Genomic DNA, 26,780 nt, shown 5'->3' with positions numbered 1-26,780 from the left:
GCAAGTGACTTCCTATGATGCGAGCGGCCTTTGATCTGTCAATCATCGCTGAGAATATTGCCGATGGGCTGCTGGAACATGATAGGACCAGACACGAGGAAGAGTTGACTCAGGTTTATGCTTTTCACATCATAGTACTCTTTCATTTTTCAGGAAACCATTTTGTGCAGAAAAAAAGGTTCTTGACATCAGACGTTGAGTGTTGTCTAAGATAAGAAATATCTTATCTTATCTTATCCTTTAAAACAGTTTCAGTGAATTCAGTACAACACTCTGAGTCATACACATTTTTGTTTCGAATGCATCACTCGCATATAATGGAGTGTTCAACTACAAACTACATTTTAATCTGAAGAAAACTATTTTTCGCTTCTTATAACTACATCATTTTATTTTTCAAAGGTGCCACTCTGTTGTGTTATCAGTTTTATCTTGCCCTTTAAAGTATGTACTTTATTGAATATTGTTTTGATTGTTTAAGCGCTATGTGACTCTGGTCTGGAAAAGCGCTATACAAATAAAAATGACTTACTTACTTACTTACTATGACTCAGCGTCAACATCCCAACTGACTAACCAACAATTCTGTCTCAGTTTCATGCCAATTCTTTATCAAATTATGTTTATTTAAGTGTATCTTAAGTAGATGTTGAAACTCTATTGTTCTCATCAGTATGTGTCTGTTTTCACAAAACTCTCTTTTAATAAAGATATTTACGTTAGAAAATGTTCTTAAGCCCCGCCCACTGAAAACTTGTTTGCCGTTACCACCCCTCTGTGCTGTGATTGGTTAAACATGTAGGTTTGTCACAACGCATCATAAATCCTGGAAGTCTCCACCTCCAAGGGTCTCATTGTATAAACAAAGCGGGGTGTGATTACAGCTGGCTGGAAGAGGAGTTTTAAACATACAACACCATAATGATATGGTAATAATCTCTGAGATTTTAGACGGGGGAGAACTTTATAAAGTAATAAGTTCAAAACATCATCATGATGAGGGACTTACTGCATCTTGGAGAGGAAGACTTTAACATTTGAATGTGAGGGGGGTTGGGTTTCACGTTAGTTATGAGTAATATAGTTCAGTTCCAACCCTCTACATTAGGGATCTAGAACTTAACTTTACAATTTTATGTTTTATTTTATTTTTAGAAATCTGTTCCATATAAACGGGCGCACTGTCGCCTCACAGCAAGAAGGTTACTGGTTCAATTCCAGGCCGAACCAACCTTTCTGTGTGGAGTTTGTATGTTCTCCCCGTGTTGCATGGGTTTACTCCGGGCACTCCAGTTTTCTCCCACAGTCCAAAAACAAACAGAGGTTGATTGAGAACTTTGGGGAAATTGTCCATAGTTATGAGAGTGTGTGTGAATGGTTGTCTGTCTTTGTGTGCCCTGCAACTGACTGGCATCCTGTCCAGGGTGTCGCCTGCCTCTTGCCCTAAGATACTGGGATAGGCTCCAGTCTCCCCACAACCCCAGTTAGGGAGAAAGCAGTAGAAAATAAATGAATGAAATCAAAGCTTTATAAATAACAACATTTGATATTTCAGACTATCGTGTCATTAAACCACAATCTGGATAATTTCTCGATATAAAAAAATAATATCTGTAAAAAAGTCCCCCAATTTATGTATTGTTTTTTTTGCTGAATCCTCTTAATATATTTGCCTTTGAGTAACTTTTTTATTTCAATTAAGAAATACTTACTGCTACTACCAGCATAACAACATTAACCACTTTTAACTGAAAAGTTAAGTATTTTAACGAAAGACTTCTACAGGAGCTTCTGAGGAAAATGAGTATTCAGAAGGAAAGCGGTGTCATAAAAAAGTTGTGAGCTCACAAACAAGCTGCTTTGAAAACGACTTCCTGGAAAAATAAAGTTTAATTATATTTGGTTGGGTCTTGGGTTCCTGCTAATAGGAATACATGAAGGGAAATCTCACAGGTATCCTAGGACTCAATAGGTTAAATATTCTGCGAGAAAAGCACAGAGACAGCACCTACCTTTGCCCTCATGAAAACACAACACAAAATCAAAACCAATAAAGCGACTATCATGATTAAGAATTACATGAACTCACTGGAAAATGACATGCAATTCATGCAAGAATTTAACGCACGGGGTCATTGAGTTAGTTCTGCTGCATTCCAGGACATTTAAATAGAATATGTGATGAGAAATAATTTACGACTTATTGAATTGCACTCTTTAAAAACGCACGAGATACAGTCAAAATGATGTGTCATGTGTCATAAAACAAACACTTCTGGAGAAAATAAAATTGTGAAGTGGCGAAAGAACACAAACGGAAAAATAAACATTGTTGAAAATCCTGATCGTCTTCGGAAAATTCCTTGTGGCTAGAGCAACACAAACAGATCAATATTGGTTCGAGAAACGTTTTTCCTTTTGTTAAACAAATAGATTTGCGGCTTCATTGTTTTTTTAACAATGTTTGACAGAAATCGAGAATAGAAACCAAATAGAGGAGGAGGTGGGGGAGGGTGAAATATACCCTGACTCAAAGGGGAGTAAAACCGGTTTGTGTCCAGAGTTATGTTCCATCTGTGTGCAAGGTGTATACATGTACTGAATAATAGAAGACGGTGAATCTTATTCTTCGGTTTTTCATTATAAGCCTTTGACTGGTCAAACTTCTCTATCGGACAGACTGCTTTATTTTCAACCAGTTAGTGTATTTTACACAAATAAAAGGAGTAAGAGTCTCGATCTTTGATATTTCAGTGGCCTATGTGCAGTTGTTAGAGTGAACTCATGTGGCAGAAACACAGTAGTTGCAGCTGCATTATTAAATAAAGAACTGCTGACTTTAGAATTTACAAATGAGTCATCGGTTGTGACACACAGGAATTACTAGAAAATAAAGGGTTTTTGCTTAACTTTTTTTGTTTTTAGCGAATATAAACTTTCATTTAAATGGGGTTTAAACAGTCTGACGCCTCAGTAGCATTGATCTAAAGACTTGCTAAGGACCTCCTTAAGAATCGATCAGTGAGATTCTAAGGACCAGCTTTATTGCCAGTAACGTAAGAATAAAACAGGACATTTTTGCAGTGAAATGCAAAACGCCAGTCAATCACCGACATCACATTTATTAACCCATCGTAAAGAAATGCAAGATTGTCGTTTTGTAAGGTCTTCTTTTATTAAATATTGTGTCACCACATTATTTAAACTCACTTATTCATGTCCTACAAAAGCGTGGAGGCACACAAACACTTGTATTTGGAGTGTACAGTGTCCCGCTGCTCCACTTCCTACCTCACATGGAAGTGGAGCAGGAGAAATAAGACACTGCTCAGTCGCCCGTCGAGAAAGAAGCAGCAGAAAGTTTCAGAAAACTGTAAAAACGTTCATCACAAAAATACACTTCAACTGCAGCTTTAAAAAAAAAATGTCCAAAACAAATGTTAGACTCCTATGTTGCTGCTTTTACCGGGCAGGAGTTTCTCCCGGGCCTGGTCTTGAGTGTCCTTCTGAGGATTCTTCTTCATTTCTCGACTCTTGACCCAGGTGTAGGCTGAAGACCCCCCGAGCACCAGCATGTTACTGGTCCACCACAAGAGACTCTTACTGTAAGAATTATACATCACTGCTATCACAGTCTGGGTGCAGGCCTTGGCTGTACCCGACACGTTGTGCGTCAGTGGACTCGTGTACTTGATCTGAAGTCCTGTGACGTACCCGATGGCAAAGCCAAACACTCCACCAAGTGTCATCATAGACCAGAATCCAATATCCATGAGGCGACTGAAGCTAGCCAGTCGACCGAACTCTCCGAACAATAGAATGAGTGGGAGGAAGAGGACACAGGCGTTGATGTTGTTGTAGTAGGAGAGTTTCCAGATGTTTCCATCCACTGCAGGCATCACCTTCTTGGTGTAGATGGCGTTCAGCGACACACAGGCACTTGCTAGAACCCCGAAGAAGACGCCGGACCATGACAGAGCCCCGGCCATGTTCTCTTGGTCCACTCCCAGCCAGAAACCACCTGCAGACAAACGCCAATATATCAACAATATCGATTGCAAGAGCATGAGATCGTCATTGCGAAACATAATATACACACACGATGACCAACATGGTTATAACTCGAGGTATCACTGCGCTAACGTTAGCTTCGGACAAAAGGCTGAACTTTACCAGCAAACCTTCAGGATAACAGACGTTTTTGTTTTTTGTTTCGTTTGAGCAAATAAAAGTGTTCACGACCAGTATATGGAAATAAACGACTGCCACCTCTTACTCGACAAGATGGTAGAAGATTAGTTTTAGTTTTGGCTAAACTCTCCCTTCACATGTAATGAATTGAAAAAAATTGTATTGTTATAACACACCCACAGTTATAGGTGGTTCTACAAATGAGCATCACGACACAGGGGCGACGATACTATAGATTGGGATACTGTAGAAGCAACAATATATTTGCAGTATCTACAGACCACTTGACTCTTGACAAAATCGTAACTAATTTGTTTTGAAACCAAAATATATACAAACATCAGCTTTAAAAGCTGCTGGAGTTAACTGTATCCTCCCGTCCTCAGTCATCCCCGGAATCTCCCAATATCAGAACAGTTTAATTGCAAAAGAAAAATGAACAAAGGTGTAAATAATTGCATGTTAATAGTTAAGTAAGTAAGTCATTTTTATTTGTATAGCGCTTTTCCAGACCAGGGTCACAAAGCGCTTAAACAATCAAAACAATATTCAATAAAGTATATAATTTAAAGATCAAGATAAAACCGATAACACAACAGGAGTTCCAGAAAATCAAGGAAAAGCCTGAACAAATAGAAATGTCTTAAGTTGTTTGTTAAAGGAGTCAGTAGACTCCATCAAGCGCAAAGAGAGAGGAAGATCGTTCCAAAGTTTAGGAGCAACAGCCTGAAAATGTTTCTCTCCTCTGGTCCTGAACCGTGTGCGTGGAACCATAAGTAGATTCTGATCCACAGACCTCAGAGTTAAGAAATCTGGATGAAGATAGTCATCCTCTGAAAACTGTCATCAGTGAGCAGAGAAGCAGATGGAGCACGAATGCTCCTTCCCAGATGCAACACTAATAGACTCAGGGACTTATTCATGGGGGCTGAACTCTCCCTTTACAAGAAATGTATAGGAAAAATTGTAATGTGCTAACACCCACAGTTATAGGTGGTTCTACAAATGAGCATTACGACACAGGGACACAGATACTATAGATTGGGATACTGTAGAAGTAACAATATATTTGTAGTATTGCCCGAGTACTTGACTCTGGCCTTGCAGAATCTACAGACCATTTAACTCTTGACCAAAATCTAACTAATTTCATTCATTTTGAAACCAAAATATGTACAAACATCAGCTTTAAAAGCTGCTGGAGTCAACTGTATCCCCCTGTGCTCAGTTTTCACCGGAATCTCCCAGTGTTGCAATATCAGTACAGTTAAATGTAAAAAACAACAAACAAACGGCATAAATAATTGCATGTTTATAGTAAAAATACAAATATATATTTTCTTTTACACACATATTGTTAAACTATAAACCATTTGGCCATTTTAACCATTCAAACTGTTACCGCTGAAGCTGGACTCACTGGTGACAGTTGCAGAGAGGAGATCACTGGACAAACTACTGTCCATCATGGATGATGACAGTCATCCTCTGAACACTCATGAGTGAACAGAGAAGCAGATGGAGTGCACGAATGCTCCTCCCATGATGCAACACTAATAGACTCAGGGACTTATTCATTCCTCGGGCTATAGATTATTCCAAGTTTGGGGGCAGGAGTGGAGCGAAAAGATGATTCTATTCTATGTTAATCTTTTATAGTTCCCTTTGTGTTATTTTTCTTTTATCTATGTTTTTTGTAGTTAGATTTGTTTTCCCTTGCCCTTATTTCTTCTTTTTTGCACTTTGTTCTTGTTTATAAAGTTGATCTATCCATCTATTTATTAAAAAAAAACTATGGTAAGATATAAAATGTGATTTCCAAGGCAAAAAATGCTTGATACAGTGCTGTCGTATATCGATACAGTACCGTGGTAAAGAATAGCGCGATACATTTCACCTTAACGATATTGTCTAGTTTTCCTGCTACTCCTCTTCAACTCACCCAAGATGACGCCGCAGCACAGCAGCGCCTTCAGGGACGTGCTCTGCTTCAGCACCGCGTACGACAGGGCCACGTTGAACACGGTGCTCAGGGAGCGACCCACGGTGTAGAAGGCCACGCCGACGTTCTTGAGGCACAGGTTGTTGAAGGTGATCATGCAGATGAAGATGACCGACAGCGGCAGCACCTCCCGCGACGTCTTCGGGTTGAACTTGACCGACGGGAAGTCGATGAGCCAGGGGCAGGCGGCGGACAGCGCCTGCATGAGCCAGCACAGAGCCACCGTCACCAGGCACTGGAAGAAGGTGACGAACAGAGGCGCGCTCAGGTCCTCGTAGTCCAGCAGGTAGTTGTTGAGGAAGACCATGGTGATGGACACGAACCAGTACACGGCGACCACCGACGCTATCCTCGCCGCCCGGAGGAGGAACGTCTCCCCGTGGCCGTCGTGACCCATGGCGTCCGAGCCGGCCAGAGCCATCCGCAGGATCCCGGAGCGCTTCAGCTGCGTCCTGTTCATGGTCCCGCGGGGAGAGGAACGTAAACATCAGCAGAAGAAACACCCGCCGCTAGCTCCCTCGGCGCTCAGTGCGCATGCGCAACCTTCTTCTTCGTTTGTTTATAGCCGTCACAGCAGTGACGCTACTCCAGAAATTAAACGTACTATTCAGTGTATTACACCTTCTGTTTACTCGTAGATTACAATGTCATCCAGTAAAAAAAACAATGCATTCAAATGTCTTACCTGTGGAGAATATTTATCCGCTTTCTATGTCGTTATGTTTCCCGTTCGTTAGATTAGATTAATCATGGCGATTAAAACACATCAAGCGGTTCACAGGAAGTGTGGAGGGAGGTTTACTTCCTGGTCCGCCGTCACTAATCCAGCCTTTTGCGCAGTTTAGCTGGTTTCAATCCGAACACTATCTTTAAAAGAAATAGTTTGGATCATTACAATTGAATAAAGGAGGAGAAATACTCGAGCGCAGATCAAGCGGCTTGTTCTGTCTGTCACTGACTGCTTCATGTAGTGAGCGAATCTCACCATCGGGTGTCGCTGTTTGTAAAAACTGGTATTTTACTCTAATCCACACTTGACTTTTAACCCCAGTGTTCTCGTTTGATTCAAATTAAAATAAATGTGATATATTTGATTGAACATAATTTTAAAATACAGATTGAACTTGTCAGTTATTGTTCATACTACTTATGCGAAATGAGATCTAAAATGTAAAATCCATTTGTTATAATTTTGAGTCGTTTTCCCATTTTCATCTTTAATATTTTGGTTTTATGATTTATTAATCGCTGCATTGTTTAAGAATAGACTGTGATATCCAGTGATTAAATGAAATATGTAGTTATTTACTAAATGTTTTTTTTAACCTAGATTTAAATCAAGATAAAAAAAAAATTCTGCTCAAAATTTTTTTAGAAATACCCATTAGTCTAATTTGCTTTTTGGATAATCTATCCCTGTTATTATTTGTGTATCTACCTACTGTATTTTTTTTTTTTTTTTTTTTTTTACAGTATTATGATTATAATGCTTGTCATGATTAATGTTTCCTTTGTTATTTCTTCATTTGTTATTTTTGCTATTTTTTCTTGAGTAAATGTAAGTCCATTTAGTTAGTTTCTACCAAACTGCACAGTATTTTCTTTTTCAATTTAATTATTGGCTTTTATTGTTCCTTATCTTGTGATAAAAAATGATCTCATCCATGTCAGTATTATAAGTCTATATTATAAAATATATTTATATTCATATTCATATGGACAATTCATCCAATTTATTGGAAAATATAAGAACATCCCACTTTATTTTTTGCTTTGTTATCTTAGCTATTGCTACTATGCTATTCCTCATTTGAGGAGACACTGTATTTTTTTTAATTTACTATGGTTTCAATGTACTGATCGTTTCAATATGTCTGTTACTTCATATTTGTTGAAATATCTTTAAATATAGCAAAAAAAAAAAAAAAACTCGGATTAAAATAAATTTGACTCTTTTCAGACCAAACACTTTGTATATTTGACGGGTTATTTAAACACAGGATTACATGTAATAAATATGCACAAGAGGCGTTCAGTGTCTCAAACATAGTTCTTCCACGGACTCATGAGAAGTGTCAGCATGAGAAGTGTGAACCTCCAGTTGCCACCTGAAACCACAGATGCATTTATTCACACACAGATGAATTTGAATGGATTAGATTGGATTACAGACTAACTAATGAATTTAATTTTGATCAATAAATGTTCCAACATACCTGAGCAGCTCCCTTTGCTCCTCTGTGTTGTTGTTGGTTCTGTGGAATCACAAGATGTTGGACTCAACTCTCACACTGGTAGCCTCAATCTAGACTCACCCAACATGACCAGCTCAATCCTGAAGTCTGAGAACTCGTGAACTTTGCTCGTGGAACAGACGTGAAGGCCGTAATCTTCCAGCCTGACGGACAGGATGGTGAGCGAGATGCTGTCCGTGTCAGCGATGGTGTAGCCTGACGTGCAGTTCTGGAAGTCCTTGTGTTTGATGTAGTGGCAGAGCAGCTGGTGCCGCGGACCTCGCCACTGCACGGACAGCTCCGGCGCCGCTGCGTGCACTTCGGTGGCACGTGAGCATGGCAGTGTGACCTTCTGACCTGGTCGACAAAGCACTGTGGCATCATGGCCTGGAAGAGGATCATTACAACATATTTTTAAGGGAGAAAATTGCAGTGAATTTTCTTCAATTCATCGTTAACTCATCCACAATCAATACATTCATTATAAGACAATTTCATTGTGTGTCGTCTATATTTCTCAACCCTTGTGTTATCTCAGGGTCAAGGTGACCCGAAGGCCCCGAAAACAAATGTACTTGTTTTACCGCTTGTGTTGTCTGACCTTGACCCTGCGATAACATGGGTTAAATATGTTTTTTAAAGAAAGAAGAGTTATGTATATAGTTTTTGAATAGTTGTAACTAAAAGCAAAAGTGCCAACACCGCGTGTGTTCCTCTAATGACACAGGAAGGTCGTACATCATAAATTACATGCAACACCAACCAAAAAATAAGTAAAAAATAAATAAAACATATTTGTAGCTGTCAATAAAAAGCATGAATTTCTTATCCTTGTCAAATTAGAAATTTGAGGGTAATCATGGAAATAACATATTTCTAACTGTTTGAATCCTTATATATTATAAATAAATTAAGCAGAAATCAGACTTTCAACTCATACGTTTTTCCTACTGATCGAGCTGGACTCACCTTCGCCATAAACAAACCGCAGAACCACGCTGACAAGAACAGTAGCAATCACAGTCTGATCCCCAGACCTCCACATTGAGCTGATGCCTCAACTGAAGACAAAAAAAATTGAACCTCGAACACTTTCTTCAGCAACAGCATGACTCTTGGTTTACTCTTATTATGACGACGGTTTCATCTTACAAGCCTCTGTGTGGGTGTACATACGCAGTCTACAGTTACCAGATAGACCCATTTGTAAAGTTGATAGAAAGGATTGAAATATATACTGTCGACCAGAACCGGGCAAAAAATATAATTTATTAACATATTAGTCATTATGAGGTCAAATCATTGGTGAAAACTGTTCAAAATTAGATATTAATTCAGATAAGACGGCATTATTCACCAACAATAAATCAATATTGATTGATTATAATATATACAACTTGAAAAAAAAATCTTAAACCTTGTGTTATCTCAGGGTCAAGGTGACCCAGTGATACCTCAAGTCAGAGACAACACAAGGGATACCACAAACACATTTGTTTTCAGGCCTTCAGATCACCTTGACCCTGAGAGTTGACAGTCCAATGTCACTTCTCATTCTTTAAATTATTCTTTACTGATGTAGAACTAAGAATTGGCAATTGATACTTACCAAAGTAAGAACAGTTAAAGCACTTTGTGTCTTTTAATAATTACAAAATAAAAAAAGCCATTGTAGTTTTATATTCCTCTTCACTCATGTATCAGTGTCCATATTGCACTGCAAAAACCCAAGCTCTAAAACGCTGGAAATTAGAAGAGCTTATTCTGAGGACATCACCACCACCACCCCCCCCCAAAAAATAATGATAAGACAAGTGGAATAGAAATAGAAACAAGAGATTCAAAGTGTTGAAATCTGTTTATTGGCAAAAGGAAGTAAATCATCTTGTGAGCAAAAATCCATCTCTGAACAAACCGACGAACCGCTTGGGTCGTTAACAGGTTAGTGGTTTCTCTTAAAGGACTGTACATGACAGAAAAAAAGGAAAGATCTTTGTACATTATAAAAACACAAATCCTTGCCTCGGAGTTTAAACAGTCTATAAATTAAGTTAAAAAACAATTAAACTTGAATTAGCAACATTTCAAAAATGCACATTTAAAATTTGCATAAAGTTCCTGAACTCTAAACTAGAATGTTTTCCCATCATCATAATTGATGTTTTATATGTACACAACCTGCAAACTACCAGCAAACAGTTGCCCAATTGTATTGAATGGATAAACTTGTTTTGTTTGTTCCTAAATCTTTATCAAAGTCAGAGGCGAAGAAACTTGTCCAAAGTGAGACATCAATTCTAAATTCATACAAATAAAGGGTAAAATTATATACAAGCATTGAAAACCTTTTTAAAAAATTAATAAAAACTAAAAGTAGACACCAAACATGGTGGACTCTCCCTTTGAGATGCAGTCACAAAAAAAAAAAAAAGAAATCTTGTTTCGCACTCGAGTCAACTCCTTCAGGTCGTTTCAAGCCTCTCGTTTTTTCAGCATCGATGAGCAACGTTCACTCTAAAGTGCTCAAAGGAAAATGGCTAATAACGGTTGAAATTAACTTAAAAGGTGGAGCGGTTCAACACACTCCGAAAGTAAAAAAAAAAAGAATTTGGGCAGCAATAGGTTCATATTTGGGGAGAATAAAGGATCTGAAGGTGGCTTGTGGGTTAGTACTTTGGCACTTTGGTGTAGTCTTCTCTCTGGATGTTCTTGCACAGGCAGATGGACAGAATCATTCCAAGCAGCTGTGGACACAAACACAACATCAGTGTTGACAGAAGCAGCGAGTGAGTAAGGGAGGAGGATAACATTTAACTTATAGGACAGCCCACTTAATTTCTTACAACATAAGGTGGTCCAGATGTTTTTTTTTAGAGTGACTTGATGTTTTGCCCTACAAGTAAAAGGTTCTTGCTTTCTAGCTATGCTCTGAGAGATAAGACATTCTGAGTTGGGTTTATATTTAAGTTGGAAAAACCTGTTTAAGTGTTGATTTATTTTCAATCCAATATTTTCGTTGACATCAGTTTACGGTTAATTTCTAAGAGTAATCTTAGTAAAAGTACTATTTTTGTTATAAAATTAATTGTTTATACAAGTAAAATCTTCTATTTCCAACTATTTGAAACTGAAATTAAACAATTTTCTGCTTATCAAGCAAGTTGTAACTGTATGTAATCGAGTCATATTAATCTAAAGTTATTGGATTGTATAGTAATACACTGAATATATATTTGTTTCAATATTTTTATTTTATTTAAAGCATTAAATAACTATGGACAAAACACACAATGCAACATGTGTGACATTTCATTTAAAAAAAAAAAGAAAAATGATCAGAAAATAAATAAATGAACTGGCTAAAAATATACATTTCAAAACGTTGCATTAATAATTTAACTCTTACTTGTCTTTAGAAACATATCTACATTATCAGTGCAACTCACAGGGTCACACACATACAGGCCAAGGGCCACTTGTGGCCCCCCAAGAATGGCTAACCCCTGCTTATATTTAGTGACCACTGAACCTCGTTTTTGGAGTATGAGTGGAAACTAATAAATGCTTAAGCAAACCATAGAACTGACCCTGGATAACACAACCAGACAGAATCTGAACTTTTGAGGCTGAACTAACCACTACTTTCCTCTGCTTGTAGTCGCTGTATAAAAATCCAACATCTGGTTGTGCAAAAGGGAACCCACACATTTTAAACACTTCACTTCCTTTATTGTGCAGGAAGCCGTCAGAAACAAGGACGTCAGCTCACTATCAGACGCTTTCCTCACCTCAACAAAAGCCACTCCCAGGCAGATGCCCAGGACGATGCCGATGTTGGTGAGCAGCCAGCTCTCCACACTGGAGGCACAGCCCTGAAACATGAAAGATGAAAGATCATTACACCACGCGGCAGCAGAGAGTCATCCAGTGAACATCAGAGCGTGTGCTCACCGTATCGTAAACGGGCCAGTCGGGTGTCAGGGCTTCACAGAATCCGCTGTCGGAGAAGTTTCCTGTTGAGAGCGAGACGTTCTGGCAGGAGCAGGGAAACAGCAGTTGAGAGCTGTTGACGATGATCATGTTCTTGTTCCAGTCCTGACGACTGTTCCAGCCACAGCACTCCATCTGATGGGGGGGCGGCCAGACATTAGCAAACGCTCATCACGACTGAATGTGTCCAATTAAATAAGAGCGGGTCAACGACACAGGTCACATTTCAATCAATCAATATCAGGCCTGTGTTAGTCCTAAATACGACATATTTGGACAAAAGCCGGACTGTGTTTACACTCACATTCCTCTGGATGAAGTCCCAGGCCTGCTCCGTGGTCGAGCTGTTTCCTGGGTATTCTTCCAACACCTGAGACACAATCTTGGACATCTCTTCATTCAACTGAGGAAAACCAGGAAAATATCTACCGTTAAATAAATCAAGAGAATGACGTACATCCCATAAATAATGTGCAACACATTTGAATGTTCACGAGATCCTTCATTGAATTGGTTTGCATTACAAACACAAGTGTTATTATTATAGTATTATACATCGTATATCTTCTTAACATGAATGCATTTCTGAGTGATACCAAAACAGTAACCCCACTAATGATAATACAAAACACTTCTTAAAGACTTGGATGTATTCAATAGTCAACTTGAATTACAAAAATGTAATTTTGACCCAAGAAACATTTAAATGACATGCTTGTTGTTAAATACTTGTTTAATATATTAGTTTACATCTACACCAGACTTAGGAAAAGTGTGGCCCTTCATCTATGCAGCCGGCATAAGGTCAAAATAATACTATCGAATTGACCACGTAGGAATGTTAAATATTACTATCCAACACTTTTATTAGTAGTTTAACTTGTTAAAAAGCTTTGTTTAGAGACCTTTTTCTTGGTTCTTCTTTGGTATTATTTTTGTGTTTTTATGTCACATTTTAAAACCCAATTTATATAAAATTAAATGTAACAACTTTAAATAACCCAGTTTTCTGTTTGATATATGTGATTAATTTAAAAAAAATAAAAAAATAGTGCATTTTTATTCCTTCAGAAACACACACACACGCACGGTCTGATCTACACATTTGAACCCGAATTAAAAGGTTGAGTTGAAAAGGTGAAACACAGCATATACTATGATGACTTGCTTTTTACACAAATCAATTACCAGCGTGTTACCCTACATTTCATAGTTCTGAAAAAAATATTAAGTCGTGACAAGCGTAGGTTTAAGACTGAACACCAGAGGGCGCTTTAGCATGTCATTTATTAACGCTGAAAGAAGAATAAACGTATGTTGCTTTCAATTTTGTCTTTTGTATCAGACGTTTGATTCTAACTGAACCTTCAGTCAAATGGGTGTAACAGATGTTCATTCAAAAGGAACGTTGACTGACTATGTATGTGGTTGTGCAACAGGTGAAGAGATCGTGACGTCACGTACCAGGTTCTTCTGGAAGTAGATAAGTGTTCCAGCTGTGATCTGAGCGATGAGGATGAGGAGGAGGCAGGTGAAGAACTGAAGGTGGAACATAAGAATTTTTCCAAATTAAACAGTGTCCACAGCAGGAACCAAACACAACATCTACACACTGCAAGTGTGCGATAAAGAGAGATGAGGATGATTTTTATAGAATAAAAGACATGATATCGTTGAGCTTGAACACATGAAGACTGTCACTCACCAGACCAAGCAGGCAGCGGATCTCGTAAATGGCGCCTACACATCCGATGAAGCCCATGAGCATTGAGAACGCTCCAACGCCGATCAGAGTGTAGCAGGCGATTTTCACCGAGAGGTTATTACCTGTACAAAAACGCAGAATATAACTTTAAAAAAATCCCAAATGATGCATGATTAAAGTAAATAATGAAATCTTTATTTGTCTTTTTAAAACTGAGTTATTAGTGCCCATGCGAGTCATAAAGTGGAAGATGTGTGCTTCCCAAGAACTTCAGTTCTTCAGAGACTTTCTTGAACTAAATTGAAACATTACAATACGTGTGCACCTTTTAAATGGAAAAATTAAAATTAAAATTTTATGAGCAGTTTTATAAAGAAATGTGTCAGTATTTTGATGGACAGAAACATGGGCGGATAAAAAAGAAAGTGAAAACAACAGTCCGAGTTTGAGAAATTAAACTGTAATTTGAATTAAATAGACAATTATATTGATATAAAGTGGTGTGAGAGTTCCCCCATTTTTTTAATAATATATTTAACTCATCAATTACTGTATAAGAAACCAAACAGTAGAATGGCTTCTTTATTCTTTTTACAAGTGGCATAGAGAGTTTTTTAACATTATTACAGACAATAGTGCTTTGTTTCCCGTTGAGAGAACAACTGTTGCAGCAAGTTTAAATAAACGCCTGCAGTAGCTCTTAACTCAACAAGAAACTCTCCATAAACACCAGCAGCCCTCTTTTTTAAACATCCAATCTGCAAAATCACTGAATTACAGGGTTAAGATAAGTGAGGACTTAATAGGCATGCCAACCTAAGAGGCCCAAAAGGACTTCTGGAGATGTCAGGCAATCAGGGAACTGGTGCAAATCAAGGCAAAGACAAAGAGAAACGTTGGAGTTTATGAGGGGAAAAAAGGAGCTGGAGATGGGGGAGGGCTGCTGACACAGGAAATGAAAACCTGCCGGCCTGCCTTTATGTGATTTTTTTTTTTTTACACTCAAGACATGTGCAGAGTTCTGAGTCTGACTGATAAATATGACTTAAAAATTACCTCACCCTGAGTCATTACAGGTAACATTAGTGCACAGAGGTTTGTTTTGATACACGTCAGACATTCAGAGAAGCATAACAGACGGGAAGACTCGTCAGTAACTAGGCATTAAAAACTAATTTATGCTCCGAGAATCCAATGATCAACCATGATCAGGAGTCAAGAAAGTACATGTTGGTATAACGTTTGACTGTGACTACTGTTCAAGTAAATCTGCTATCATTTTTAACTGCTTCTCAAGATATAAACAACATTTGTGTTCTAGATTCCAGGTTTTTTCCAGCCCATTTTGGGAAGTCACTTCTACTTAAGGATGTTTTAGAACAGAATTTACTCTTTTCTAAAAACAACTATGATTTCAGCAGTTGCTCGACCATCAATATGTTTAATTTAATCTTGTCTTGTTTTTCTTAACCAGCAGCTTTAATAGAGCCTTAAAAGTTGATTAAAATCAGATTTTCAGTTCAATGTTTTTGTTCCATTGAATGGGAGGATACATGTATTCAAATTATGTACGTCAAAAGGAATATTCTCAAATTAATATTGATGCATTTATCAAAACATGTGATCAATGACAAATAACTTTTACGTGCATTGACATCATTTGTCATCTTGACTCGTTCATCAGACACGAGGTGTGACTGTTGTTGACTCAGCTCCAGACGTACAATCAGGTTTCAGAGGCAGCGAACTGATTTCATCCGAGGCTGATTCACACTCCAGACTGTCAGTCAGTCAGTATTAAAATGTCACGCCGAGTATCAATACGCGCCTTTCATTTAACGACACAAAGCTAATCTGTGCGCTTAGACCAAGTGAGGTTGACGTTCTATGACTGCATTGCTGCAATCTTCGTTCAGTTGTTCCTTCAGCTGGTGATGTAGTGTGAATATCTGTGTGTGTGTGTGTGTGGTGAGGGCACTTGACTGTTGTGATGAATGCTGAGGCAGGACAAGACAAAGAAGACTCAGTGTCTGACGGGAGGACACCTGCAGTGAGACCACAGACCCGAGACAAGCGTTGTCTATCGACTTCAACACTGAGTGCTTCTATATTTTTGACATCACTTTTTTTTTTTCTCCTTCATCATCTCATCGTCACTCATCAGCTGATCCAACCGCTGATGCATACATTTGCCTCTTCATCTAGTCACTTGTATCACATCTGATTGAAAAGCACCTCAAATGTATCGTTTTCAATCACTCAAATAACGGAGCTGATTCAGAATATTTGAATTTATCCTGAGTTTTGTTTTAAAATGTCTGTTGCACTGCAAATTGCTGAGCATGTTTAAAAGGTTTCTCAACTCGCTAGCACATCCTGTGGCGTAATAGTAAACAGAAGTAAGAAAGAAAGAGTAAGACGTAAAGTAGGCCTTAATAAATCTGAACATGTTTTAACCTTTAAAAAGAAGAAGACGAGTACCTTCAGAGGGTCTTAAAAGCAGGCAGATAATACATCGCTAGCTTGCACGTTTTAATAACTAGGTCAGCAAACAAAACGGATCATTGTGAAGATTAATGACGAATAAAGTGGCAGAAAATAGTGACATCAGCATCAAACAGATTTAGTTTGTAATGTTGTGAAGACCTCATGGTTGTGACAGGGTTGTACATAAACCTTTATCCTACTGGGATTAGATAATGTCCATCACCCTCTGCCTCCCTCCAGCCATCATTACCAAAACTCCCATAACGCAGTGCAACGATTGACAAGCTTTTATTAGCAGCATAAGTAGCCAAATATTTAAATCCCTCATTTTAATTAACATTATCTCAACACCTTTTCAAATATGATTGAAGGTCATGACTTCAACAGAGCAGCAGGTGGCAGAAGTTTTCCGGAACTTATTCCCTCAACAAACATTGGCTTTAACAGCCAAACAACATGATCTTAAAACTAAAATTCAAACACGCACAACAAAAAAAATCTTCCAACTTACTCAGGACCACTATGAAGCTCTGATTGTCGAGAAGAAGCCAGAGTCCAAAGCCCAGGATAAGGACACCAAGTAACTGTAGGAGATACAACAACACAGGTTACAGATCAAATGTGGATAATTATAGATGGTAGTAATGTATTGTTTAAGTGGAAAGTTCCTGCTAGTACACACTTATTTTAAAATTATGTTAGGTTTCTATAAATAGCCGTTTAAAGCAAAAGACCATCAAGAAAATAGTGCCATCTAGCGGACCCTGAAGAAAATGGCACTGCTTCATGAAGCCTCAACTGCACATAACTAGCTCCTGCGCTTCAGCATTTACACAAAAAAGTTTTTTTTTTTTTTTTATCCATTAATTTAAAAAGTCATATTATGATACATTCAATCAAGGTTCAATTTTGCATTTTTCCAAGCATTTGGTGCAAATTTCATAGACATTTCAAGTTGTTTTAATCAGTAAAGAGTTTTATTTTAGGAAGATTCTTTATATAAAAATATAAAAAATGTGGCATTCATGTCAGAAACAATAGCCATCGTTTTGACCCCCTCCATGAGGATCATGAACATAAGTTAAAGTCTTAACTGTAATAGTGTGATGATCTACATTTTTAATAACTCTTGCTGATGTTGTGTTCTACTTACAAAGAGGACGAGATTGAAGAGGAACAGGAAATACTTGGTCGCCGTCATGCAGCCTTTCCCCATGTTTGATTATCTGCAAACATGAGAGAACATGCAGGTGAAGAATCCGTGAGAAAGGCGTCATCTTGGACCAGATGTGTAACTGACATGTCGGAGCAGCCAGAATAACACTTTGATCAATTGTTTTTTTTGTCTTTTGTTTTTTTAAATAGGATCACATCAAAAAAAAATATTGAGGTCATAAGCCACAATTCAAGAAGCATCTTAAAAACCCGGAAATCTAGTGAATTAAATTCAATAATTGGAGATAAAAATCATATAATTATAATAAAGTGACACTGATGTCCCAAATGTGTCGCATCCCCTGCTCCCATTTCGTGAGGCAACAGTTTGTCACACACAATTGCACTAGTACACTTACTTAACACATGTTACTCGGTCACTATAAAAGACACATGGTGAGAAGACAACTGTAGAATTTAATGATATTGTATATGGTTTTAAGCATCAGGTCCTTGGTACTTAGAACTGTGAATCTCATTCCCGCTTTCAACTGCTGCTAGTTAAGCCTCATCGGGTTGGGATTAACCGCAACACTGATCATGAGCAAGCTGAAATCTCCAGGATTACAACCAGAACAATCCGATTCTTTATCTGCAAGCTTGTGAGGAGGCGGTAAAAATCCTCCAAAGGATGTCCTTGGCATAGAATACAAATTATTTTTCTCATCTAGGATCAATGTGTGAAGCATCATTTCATAGTCTGGTTAAAAATGAAAAAATAAATAAAAAATAAATTCTAGGAAAGTATTGTTTATCACATATGTGGCCAAATTACTCAGAAGTGCCTTTAGTCACTGTTGAATACGATTTCACAACCTCATTGATCCATTCATCTGGAGGTCAATTCAACATCATTCTACTGCTATCATGCAACTTTCAGAACTTCCACTAGATTGAACATCAACAACCCATTTTCCACCTGCTCTCCACCTCTTCAACTACACTAATGGCCTCTTAATGTCCAATAAAATCGATGATACTCTGGCTGGAATATGGCTGACGAAACCAAGTCCTCTTGCCAAAGAAGCCCTGCAGTTAGAGCACAGCTCCCGGGTAACTGACCCACATTGGAGTGTAAATGGGTTACTGTTACTGCCGTGACCGCTCGCCAACTGTTGGTTATGAGAAAGACCAAAGAGGGCAAACGAGTTGAGATTTGTAACAGCCGTTCCTTAATGAAATACATTTGGAAATTAGGTTTCTGACATTGTGATTCTATCACAGTGGCTTTATCTTGACATGCTTCACTTTCTTGGACTTCTATCAACCTGCAGGGCCAACACTGGGTCATGGATTCTTTTCTTGGCTTTTGCCAAACCAGCTTGTTTCCAGGCAACATTGCTTCTGATGAATATTTGCCAAACTCCATTCCTCCCAGAAAGATCATCTCGGAAATTGTAATTCTTTATACTAGGAATAAAAAACGAGAGGAAAAAATATTTGAAGAAAAAATTATATTGGAAACGACAACAGCTTTAAACATTTACAAGCTCCATTGAACCTTCTTCATACCACGGACACATGTGGCTACACTGATGACCAGAAATAGAAATCATGTCTGGAGTACATTAAGAGAGCCGTTGATATCATAAATGTGCTGAGGCAGGAAGAGAAAGAAGCTGCTAGAAGTTTGTGCGTAGGCACGATGAGCAAGCAGACCACTTTGATTTGTGCCACGCAAGATGGAAGCAGTAATGGTTCATCTGGCAGAGAGTCTTCACATTTCTTCAAAACCTAATTTATGCGAATCCTCTCCAGCATGACTCAAATGTTGATATTTAACAAGATAATTACTTCTCCACATGTACAGAAGCAAACTACAACTTTGACTTTCTTCGTGTGAACAAATGTAAAGTGAGGCAACACTATACTAAAAACATTAATGAGTTAAAGGAACAGCAAACTATTAAATAGAGGGCATTTAAACCACAAACCATTATTTTGAAAACTGAATCACAACATAGTTTCAGTAAGTTATAAAATAACTAAAAACTATTCAAGAATTGCAGGATCAAAAGGTTTAACTTGGACTTGATACCAGACAAGATCAGTGACAGTAAGTTCAAGTGTTTATTTTTTTTGAATGGCACACTAGTGCAGACCCCAAGGCCAAGATCTGGTATCGGTCAGTCAGGCTTCGATAGCACACAAAAATAATATTAATTTATATAAATATTCATGCAATTATGTTGAATTGAATATCAAAGTCTGAAAGTTGATGTGAAAAAACAAACCAAGACTAATCTTGGTCATATGATGAATTACTTAAAAAAAAAAAAAAAAACACCTTCAAACTAGCAAAGACGTCATCAAACTCAACATGTTTGGTGGCAACTAGATTTTTGAGTGAGTATTCTCACTTTAAATTTGTTTCCCAGCTGGTCATATTATTTTACTTTTGCTCCATTCATCCCGTCACACCTCGAAGGCCAGTCGATGCAGAAGGTTTGTGGTGCAAAATAGTTGGGAAAACCCTGCACTGCAGAGCCAATTCAAGAAGTCAAAATTCAACTGAGCTATTGTTGTGTCCATTAAGAATGTTTTGACCTCAACCCATTTTATAGAACTTCTACATAATACAACTTTTCCTCCCAAACAGTCCCACCAAAACAAAGAAGCATTCAGAGAAGATTTTCTCTCGAGCAACAAAAGGTGAAACTTGACACATACAGGGCAGCTCCCTCTCTCGTTCAACACAATAAAGCTGTGGCGGACATTTAAAAAGATGCACCTTTTTACCGTGGGACCCTCTTTTCAGAGATGACCGGCGCGCCTTCTGATCATATTAGCCAGGGTTTAAATCCAGATCTATTCCTTGTGGTAACTTCTTGAGACATATTCAAGTAACATTTTAAATAAATGACAAAGATAGTGAAGAATTGGTTTGAAAACTGATGTCCTTTGGTACCGGAAAAAAAAGATCCAGAATCCACATCTGCCTTGTCTGTCTGCAAGAACATCGGTAAATAAACCAATGTAGCGTGGCATGAAGCTAAAGCTAACATGGTGGTTTGATTAGAAAAATCATCTCAATATTCACAGAATTTCCAACAAGTTGTTTTTAACAACTGACAACTTTAAAGTCTAAAATTCATGAGCACATGGTTACCGATACCATCTCAGAAAACTCAACTAGAAACTATTTCCTTCCCTTTTCAACACCAACATTTTTGTCACAGATGTGGGCATGTTCCTTAGCCGACTCTGTTCTACAACCACCAAAGACACATCCTCCATCACATTTATAACACAGACTTTAGGTACAGTTCCAGAATAGTACCTAAAAATGTATCCTCAAGTGTCATCAGCTAGAGTTATGTTGGAAACAAGACAATGCAATGTACTGTCTGTCTACAACTGAATCATCAACTACCGAAACAAGTTTTTCTTTCATTTCTTTGCGCGACTATTCATGAAGCGAAACTTCCAACTGGGTTCAACAGAAAACAAGACAGTTTTAGCTTCACAGAACTCCCGCTAGGCCTGTTATATGAAATACTTTTCATCCAACAACCATCTTGATTCTTTATTTCAGTTGCTTATTTGCGTTTTATCTTTTGTATCGTTTTAATCTGTACTGACAACACAAAAAAAAAAAAACACATTGTGTAACACTTGCCATACAAGTCTCTGATTCTGATCTGTCTTATTTGTGTTTATTTTGTTGTTGCCTTTTTGGTAATTATTGAAGTATCAATCCTGTGACAAGTATATTTTATCATCCATAATTATATACAATCAAGTAATTTCAGAAACTTAAATTTGCTCTGAAATGCAGACAACCAGGAACCCCAGGATATCAGAGCCTTTTCCTCATGGCACCTGGACTCCTTGTCTGAGAGGTCCCAAATGTTACCTTCACTTTTAATAGACTTGAATAGAGTTTATGTGAATTTATTTTGTCATAATAGAGTCCACGTGCATGCTCATACATTTACAGATGCAGTCATGTTTACGTGTGTAACTTTACCAAAGCAAATATATTGTCATTTTCTATGTTTAAAGTTGATCTTGATTTGATCGATGCCCAGCTCTATCCAGAATAGTAGATCAGTAGAATCAATTCTTGCATTAATTGTTTTTTTCAAAGCCTTATTTATGTTTATCATCATTATGAAGTGGTCAAAGTAAATTTGATCTTTTTAAAACGAGATCGAGTTACATTTCGGTCCTCTTCAGCTACATAAGTCTGTAATTTACAACCCTTATGTAAATGGTAATTGGAGTTAAAGTTTTTTTTTTCAGTTTGGGGGAGTTCATTTGTCAAGGATTGTGGTGCTTTACGGTACAAAACCAGCTGTAAATCTTCATAAAACCAGATTAGTAATCACCTATAAACTGCAATAGCGATGAGAAGACCCACTGTTTTTGCACAGACCACAGATGAAGGATTCCAACCCAACACTGGTCGCTCGTCATCCACAAGCGCCAGCGACGTTTAACTATGTCGTGTATGCGGGCGATTGCCAGAGATGAGTCCAGAAGCAAATCAACGTAATGAGGCCCTGGCTCCTACGCTCAGTGGCCAAACACGTACAGGCCTTGCACAAGAGGTTGAATAAAGAGCAAGCTGTGCAAGTTTCCATGACGACGGCAATTGCCCACAGACAGGAGAAACCTTGTGAGGGGAAAAAAATGCTTTTGTAGACGTTCCCAGTGTGTGGCATGTAAACAGAAATCTGCTGCATGGAGAACAAAAGGGTTTCGATTTTACAACGAGACTCACACTTGACTTGACCGTGTCCATTGTGACATGGTTGAACTCGGAGTCACCCTAAATAACTCCCGTTCTTTGAAATTCTCACAATCCTCATTAACAGAACGTTGCAGTAAACTCTGCTTCATCTGAATTGTTTGGTCGTGAAGGAAATGCGTTGGGAGGAGGAGGCGTAACATGAGCAGCTTGCACCCGATCCATCACCTCCAGGCTAATTCCACCAAACCAGGCAAACGGGTTATGAGCCTGTGCATCACAGTGAGTGACTCAAACGTCGCTGATTTATCTAAAGGTGTTGTTTTCAAACAGGCAGGTTGAAGCTAGCTTTCGCTTTAAGATGGATTTCTTCCATCAACAAGGCGGATTTGGAAATCACTGCTCGATCTTTTCAACACCTGAACCCACACATATGCATTTCCTGTGCCACAATTTTGTGTACATGAAAAATCACTCGCCAGCAGACCAATGTCAAGGCAGCTCCTCACTTCCTGCCTTCAAGACTTGACCTTTATTCTAGATTTTGTCTGTGCTTAACATTTAAAAGTCATTTTGAGGATGACCATGAAGAAATATTTTAATTGTTCATTGTTCTAATACTAAATCAGTGACTTGTGTGTGTGTGTGTGTGGGGGGGGGGGGGTTAAAATACTATAATTTAATAGAATATATTTTTTAAATAATTCGTCTCATCACCATTTATCTCACTTCCTCAATTTTGCAAGTCTTGTTAAATATATCCATGTAATTGTATGTTCATGCTTAATAACATCAGATACTCTTTAGTCACAGTCACTAGTCAAAGTCACTTTTTTGCATCCATGCTTTCCCTTTCTTCATGTCACATGATTCACAGTCACATGATAAATAATCATTTAACATCTATCCATCTACAGGAAACTCCTCTGCATGTTCCATCAGTCTGTGGTGACCAATGACCTGTTATTCTATGTTTGTATCCTTTCAAGTCTTTGTGTTACTTCCTTTAATCTATGCTCTTTATATTTGCACTTTGTTATCTCTTTGCATGTGTTCTTTTAATTTGAACTTTGTTGTTGCCTTTACAAAATTGCTGTACCTTCTTTCGTTTGCTTTGAACTGGAAATAGAATTCCCGGAAGGAGAACCCCAGAGGGATTAATAGAGTCTATCTAGTCTTAATAATTAACCATTGGGTTTGATGCACAAGACTAGTGTAATCATGTTTTCAAGGTGCGTCTATGTCGTCATCCAGTTAATTTATTTGGATGTTATTCTTGTATTTTCTACGTTTATCAGCTCAATTTAATGTTTTTGCTGAATAAAGAGTTTGATTTAAATGTATATGAATAACAATAGATTCACAACATTTGGAAGTATGTGGAGCTTTAATCAAGATTCAAAACTATTAAAGAGAATATGTAATTTAACTTCATCCAAATTGAGATTTTAATCTGCCCTTTTCATCCGTTCATTTCAGTTTCAAGAATGAAAAAAAAAATAATAGGTGTAACAAAAAATGTCAATACATCGGTGTGTTTCCATACTTTTTCACTATTCAACAGCACAGGATCGATTTTTTTCTTTTTGCCTTCATGTCATTTTTTTTTATCAGTAGTACTTGGACAATACAACACATATATCCTTGCTCCTACAGTATTGCAATATGCATACTTGTTATACACATACTTTTCTTTCATTGCTCGTCACTTAACCGTTTTGACTAGATTCATTATTAGATGAAAACAAAAAAAGGGGAATCATGTGACCAAGAAGCAACTACACAACTGGCTTCACTGTGCTTTGAGGCAAGTGGTAGAAATATAATGAACCGGCAGCTGTAAATGCATCAAATCAGATAAACACCCTTGTTTATTGTCATAATAACCTCCATGATAATTCAATCCAATTGTAAGAAAACAGTTTTGCAGGGTCTGCTTCAAGACTTTCATTATTTTCAATTGGATTTCTGTTCACCTCTTCAATGTGATAATGTTGCACCTCTATCCTATCCCGTGTGTCTCCAAGTCTGTCTAGCCTACTTTTCCGATCAAACTGAGTAAATGCTTCTTCAAAACATTAAAATGAGACAGACCCTCGTGTTTTTACAGTCGTTTCTCGAAAAACCAACTTAGCAAATCATTTGAGACAAAATATTTTAACTAGTAGACCATATGTGATACATAAATCATACCTGAAGTATAAAGTCTATAACTTCACAAAATCTTACAGAATATTTTGACTAACAGTTGGATTTACAACCATGAGGAGGCCATGTAGAAACTATGTTTAAAATGGCAGAAGTTTCCCCCTTTAGACAAGTCCTTGACAGCACAGAGGCCCAGAATGCTGTCAAACTGGTCCAAAGCTCTCGTAGGCGCCTCTGAAAACATGCGCCCTTCTGAAAACTGTCCAAACTTTAACTAACAGCAGCTGTGACGGATACTCAGCAGCATCTCTGCTCGCGCTGCATGGAAAGGTAATTGAGGTCATGGACGAGGAAAGGAAACTGGCTGATTTACAGCCTCGCACGTTGAAAAGAAGATGGAAAAAGAGGACGAGTGTGAAGCCGGTGACCCACGTGACGATCTGTCACGACCGTGTTCACACAAACACCATTACTGGTCTGTTAACAGCTCAATAAATAACCCCAGGAGTCACGGACGCATTGATCCCCTTGTTCATTTGTGACGAGGTCAATCACTAAAAACAACAGTTTGCGTGAGAAAAAAGATTTTGAACGTAAATAATACGTGCAAGGATTTAAAGTAAATAAGCAGCCTTATTTTTTTTATGAAAAATTGCTGTATTTTCTGTGGCTATTGGGAAAAAAACAATTTATGTATCAATAAAGTTTTACCTTACCTTAACCTTAGAAGTTCCAAACCAGATTCAAATAAAATATCACCTCCATTTGTAATCCATACTAATCGAAAAGTAGCAAATGGCAACTAGTTAAAAAAGTGGGTCCTATTCTTCTGGCTTGGCTCCTAATAAATAATAAATAATGTACTATATTTATTAAGACACTTTAAATGAAATAAATGAGTTAAGGTGAACGCCAAGATAAGAGCTTCATCACAAATCAAACGACCTTTCAATGATGATTAAATCACATTATCTTATCTTAAGAGACAGTGACTGGATGATTCAGTCAAGTCGATCAGACTTCAGGTTTAATGTTCATTTTTTTTAATTTTTTTTTTTACATCAAACTCGATTTAGAGAACAAAAAGAGTGAGAAACTATCAAAAAGTAAAGGGAGTAAAGAGTAAAACGCCACATAAGCAATCGCCTGCCATTTCCTCTTAAATAAATGAAACAGTAAAATGAGACTAAACTAATGTACGCATGTTGTTTCATCATTTTCCATATAAAAAAAGCGTTAAACCGAGAGGAAAACAACAGTGCGAGTCTTGACGCTTGTGGAACTTACTTGTGTGATTGTGGTCCGAGGAGAGAAAAGTTTGCTGCGGTGAGTTTCGCGGCTGGTGCTGGGACGACTGGTCTCAGGTCAGTCTGGTGTGGCCTCCTGTGTCTCCACGGCGAGAACAATGAAGCAGCAGCAGCACGTTTGTAGGAAGAAGCTCCAGATGCAGCAGAACTATAAACACACTCCAACCGTCTCCACCGTGTGGTCGCTATAGGAACCAACGGTGCGGCGCTTTATGGACTGCTGGTCCGGTGCAGCCTCCAAATATGTCCGACTATGCTCCGAGATTATTTCGATAAAAGGAATATTTAAATATTTGAAGATTAAATAGATAAGAAACTTAATAATCTATATACAAATATATTTTTATATAATTCTTATATATTCTTATTAAATAATTAAGTGATTCCTCGGGATGATGAGAGTATTGACCAAAGTGTGTGAGCGTGTGTTTCCACCCGGATGGATTGGCACTCTTTTTGGGGTGTCCCCCAATTATTTTTTCAGAATACATTTTTTTTACATGTACAGTGCTTAGTAATGTTTGTGTTTTTCACCAGAATGATTTGTTAAAACATGAGAAAAAAAACAAACATCATGATTAATTTGGTTATTCTCAATAAGAACATGGCTATGTACAAGAAAAATACATTTTAATAAGGAGTATTTGATGTACAAACAAATGTTCAAATTAAGAAACAAATAAAAGAGGTCTGGGATGGTGTTAAAAACGTCACTGGACACAAGACCAAGTCCTCTCTGACTGCAGTGGACACAATGGAGGAGGCAAATAGTAACAACTTTTTCAACAGGTTTTTCAACAGTCATCCT

The 26,780-nt window shown here is 37.9% G+C and overlaps 2 protein-coding genes across 3 annotated transcripts; both read right to left on the bottom strand.

The window, feature by feature from the left end:
• Positions 1 to 3,150: 3,150 nt before the first annotated feature.
• Positions 3,151 to 7,140, bottom strand: slc35c1 (solute carrier family 35 member C1). Of its 2 annotated transcripts, XM_087794416.1 has the most exons (3): positions 6,879 to 7,140; positions 6,134 to 6,645; positions 3,151 to 4,021 (listed from the first exon to the last, which is right to left on the bottom strand). In XM_087794416.1, exons 2-3 carry the CDS (start codon positions 6,612 to 6,614, stop codon positions 3,441 to 3,443), a joined length of 1,062 nt encoding a protein of 353 aa, XP_087650542.1. In that variant the 5' UTR covers positions 6,615 to 6,645; positions 6,879 to 7,140; the 3' UTR covers positions 3,151 to 3,440. The 2 variants fall into 2 exon arrangements, with proteins under 2 accessions (XP_087650542.1, XP_087650541.1); XM_087794415.1 differs by lacking the exon at positions 6,879 to 7,140 and having other exon boundaries at positions 6,134 to 6,716.
• Positions 7,141 to 10,270: 3,130 nt separating this feature from the next.
• On the bottom strand, positions 10,271 to 26,135 carry LOC148077711 (CD82 antigen-like). Its single transcript, XM_087794431.1, has 9 exons — positions 25,953 to 26,135; positions 17,763 to 17,835; positions 17,121 to 17,193; positions 14,123 to 14,244; positions 13,882 to 13,956; positions 12,722 to 12,820; positions 12,379 to 12,552; positions 12,216 to 12,299; positions 10,271 to 11,171 (listed from the first exon to the last, which is right to left on the bottom strand). The coding sequence occupies exons 2-9, from the start codon at positions 17,823 to 17,825 to the stop codon at positions 11,094 to 11,096; spliced, it is 768 nt and encodes a 255-aa protein (XP_087650557.1). The 5' UTR covers positions 17,826 to 17,835; positions 25,953 to 26,135; the 3' UTR covers positions 10,271 to 11,093.
• Positions 26,136 to 26,780: the final 645 nt, after the last annotated feature.

This window comes from Callionymus lyra, chromosome 6, assembly GCF_982586985.1.
Source record: "Callionymus lyra chromosome 6, fCalLyr1.hap1.1, whole genome shotgun sequence".
NCBI classification, from domain to species: domain Eukaryota; kingdom Metazoa; phylum Chordata; class Actinopteri; order Syngnathiformes; family Callionymidae; genus Callionymus; species Callionymus lyra.
This window is presented reverse-complemented; position numbering and strand designations above follow the sequence as displayed.

Coding starts and splice junctions, on each gene's coding strand:
- slc35c1 (XM_087794415.1), bottom strand. CDS start 6,653: ATGAACAGGACGCAGCTGAAGCGCTCCGGGATCCTGCGGATGGCTCTG. Junction 4,022..6,133: donor GTGCTGCGGCGTCATCTTGG/GTGAGTTGAAGA, acceptor GTTTGTCTGCAG/GTGGTTTCTGGCTGGGAGTG.
- LOC148077711 (XM_087794431.1), bottom strand. CDS start 17,825: ATGGGGAAAGGCTGCATGACGGCGACCAAGTATTTCCTGTTCCTCTTC. Junction 17,194..17,762: donor TCTTCAATCTCGTCCTCTTT/GTAAGTAGAACA, acceptor TATCTCCTACAG/TTACTTGGTGTCCTTATCCT. Junction 12,821..13,881: donor TCTACTTCCAGAAGAACCTG/GTACGTGACGTC, acceptor GGTTTTCCTCAG/TTGAATGAAGAGATGTCCAA.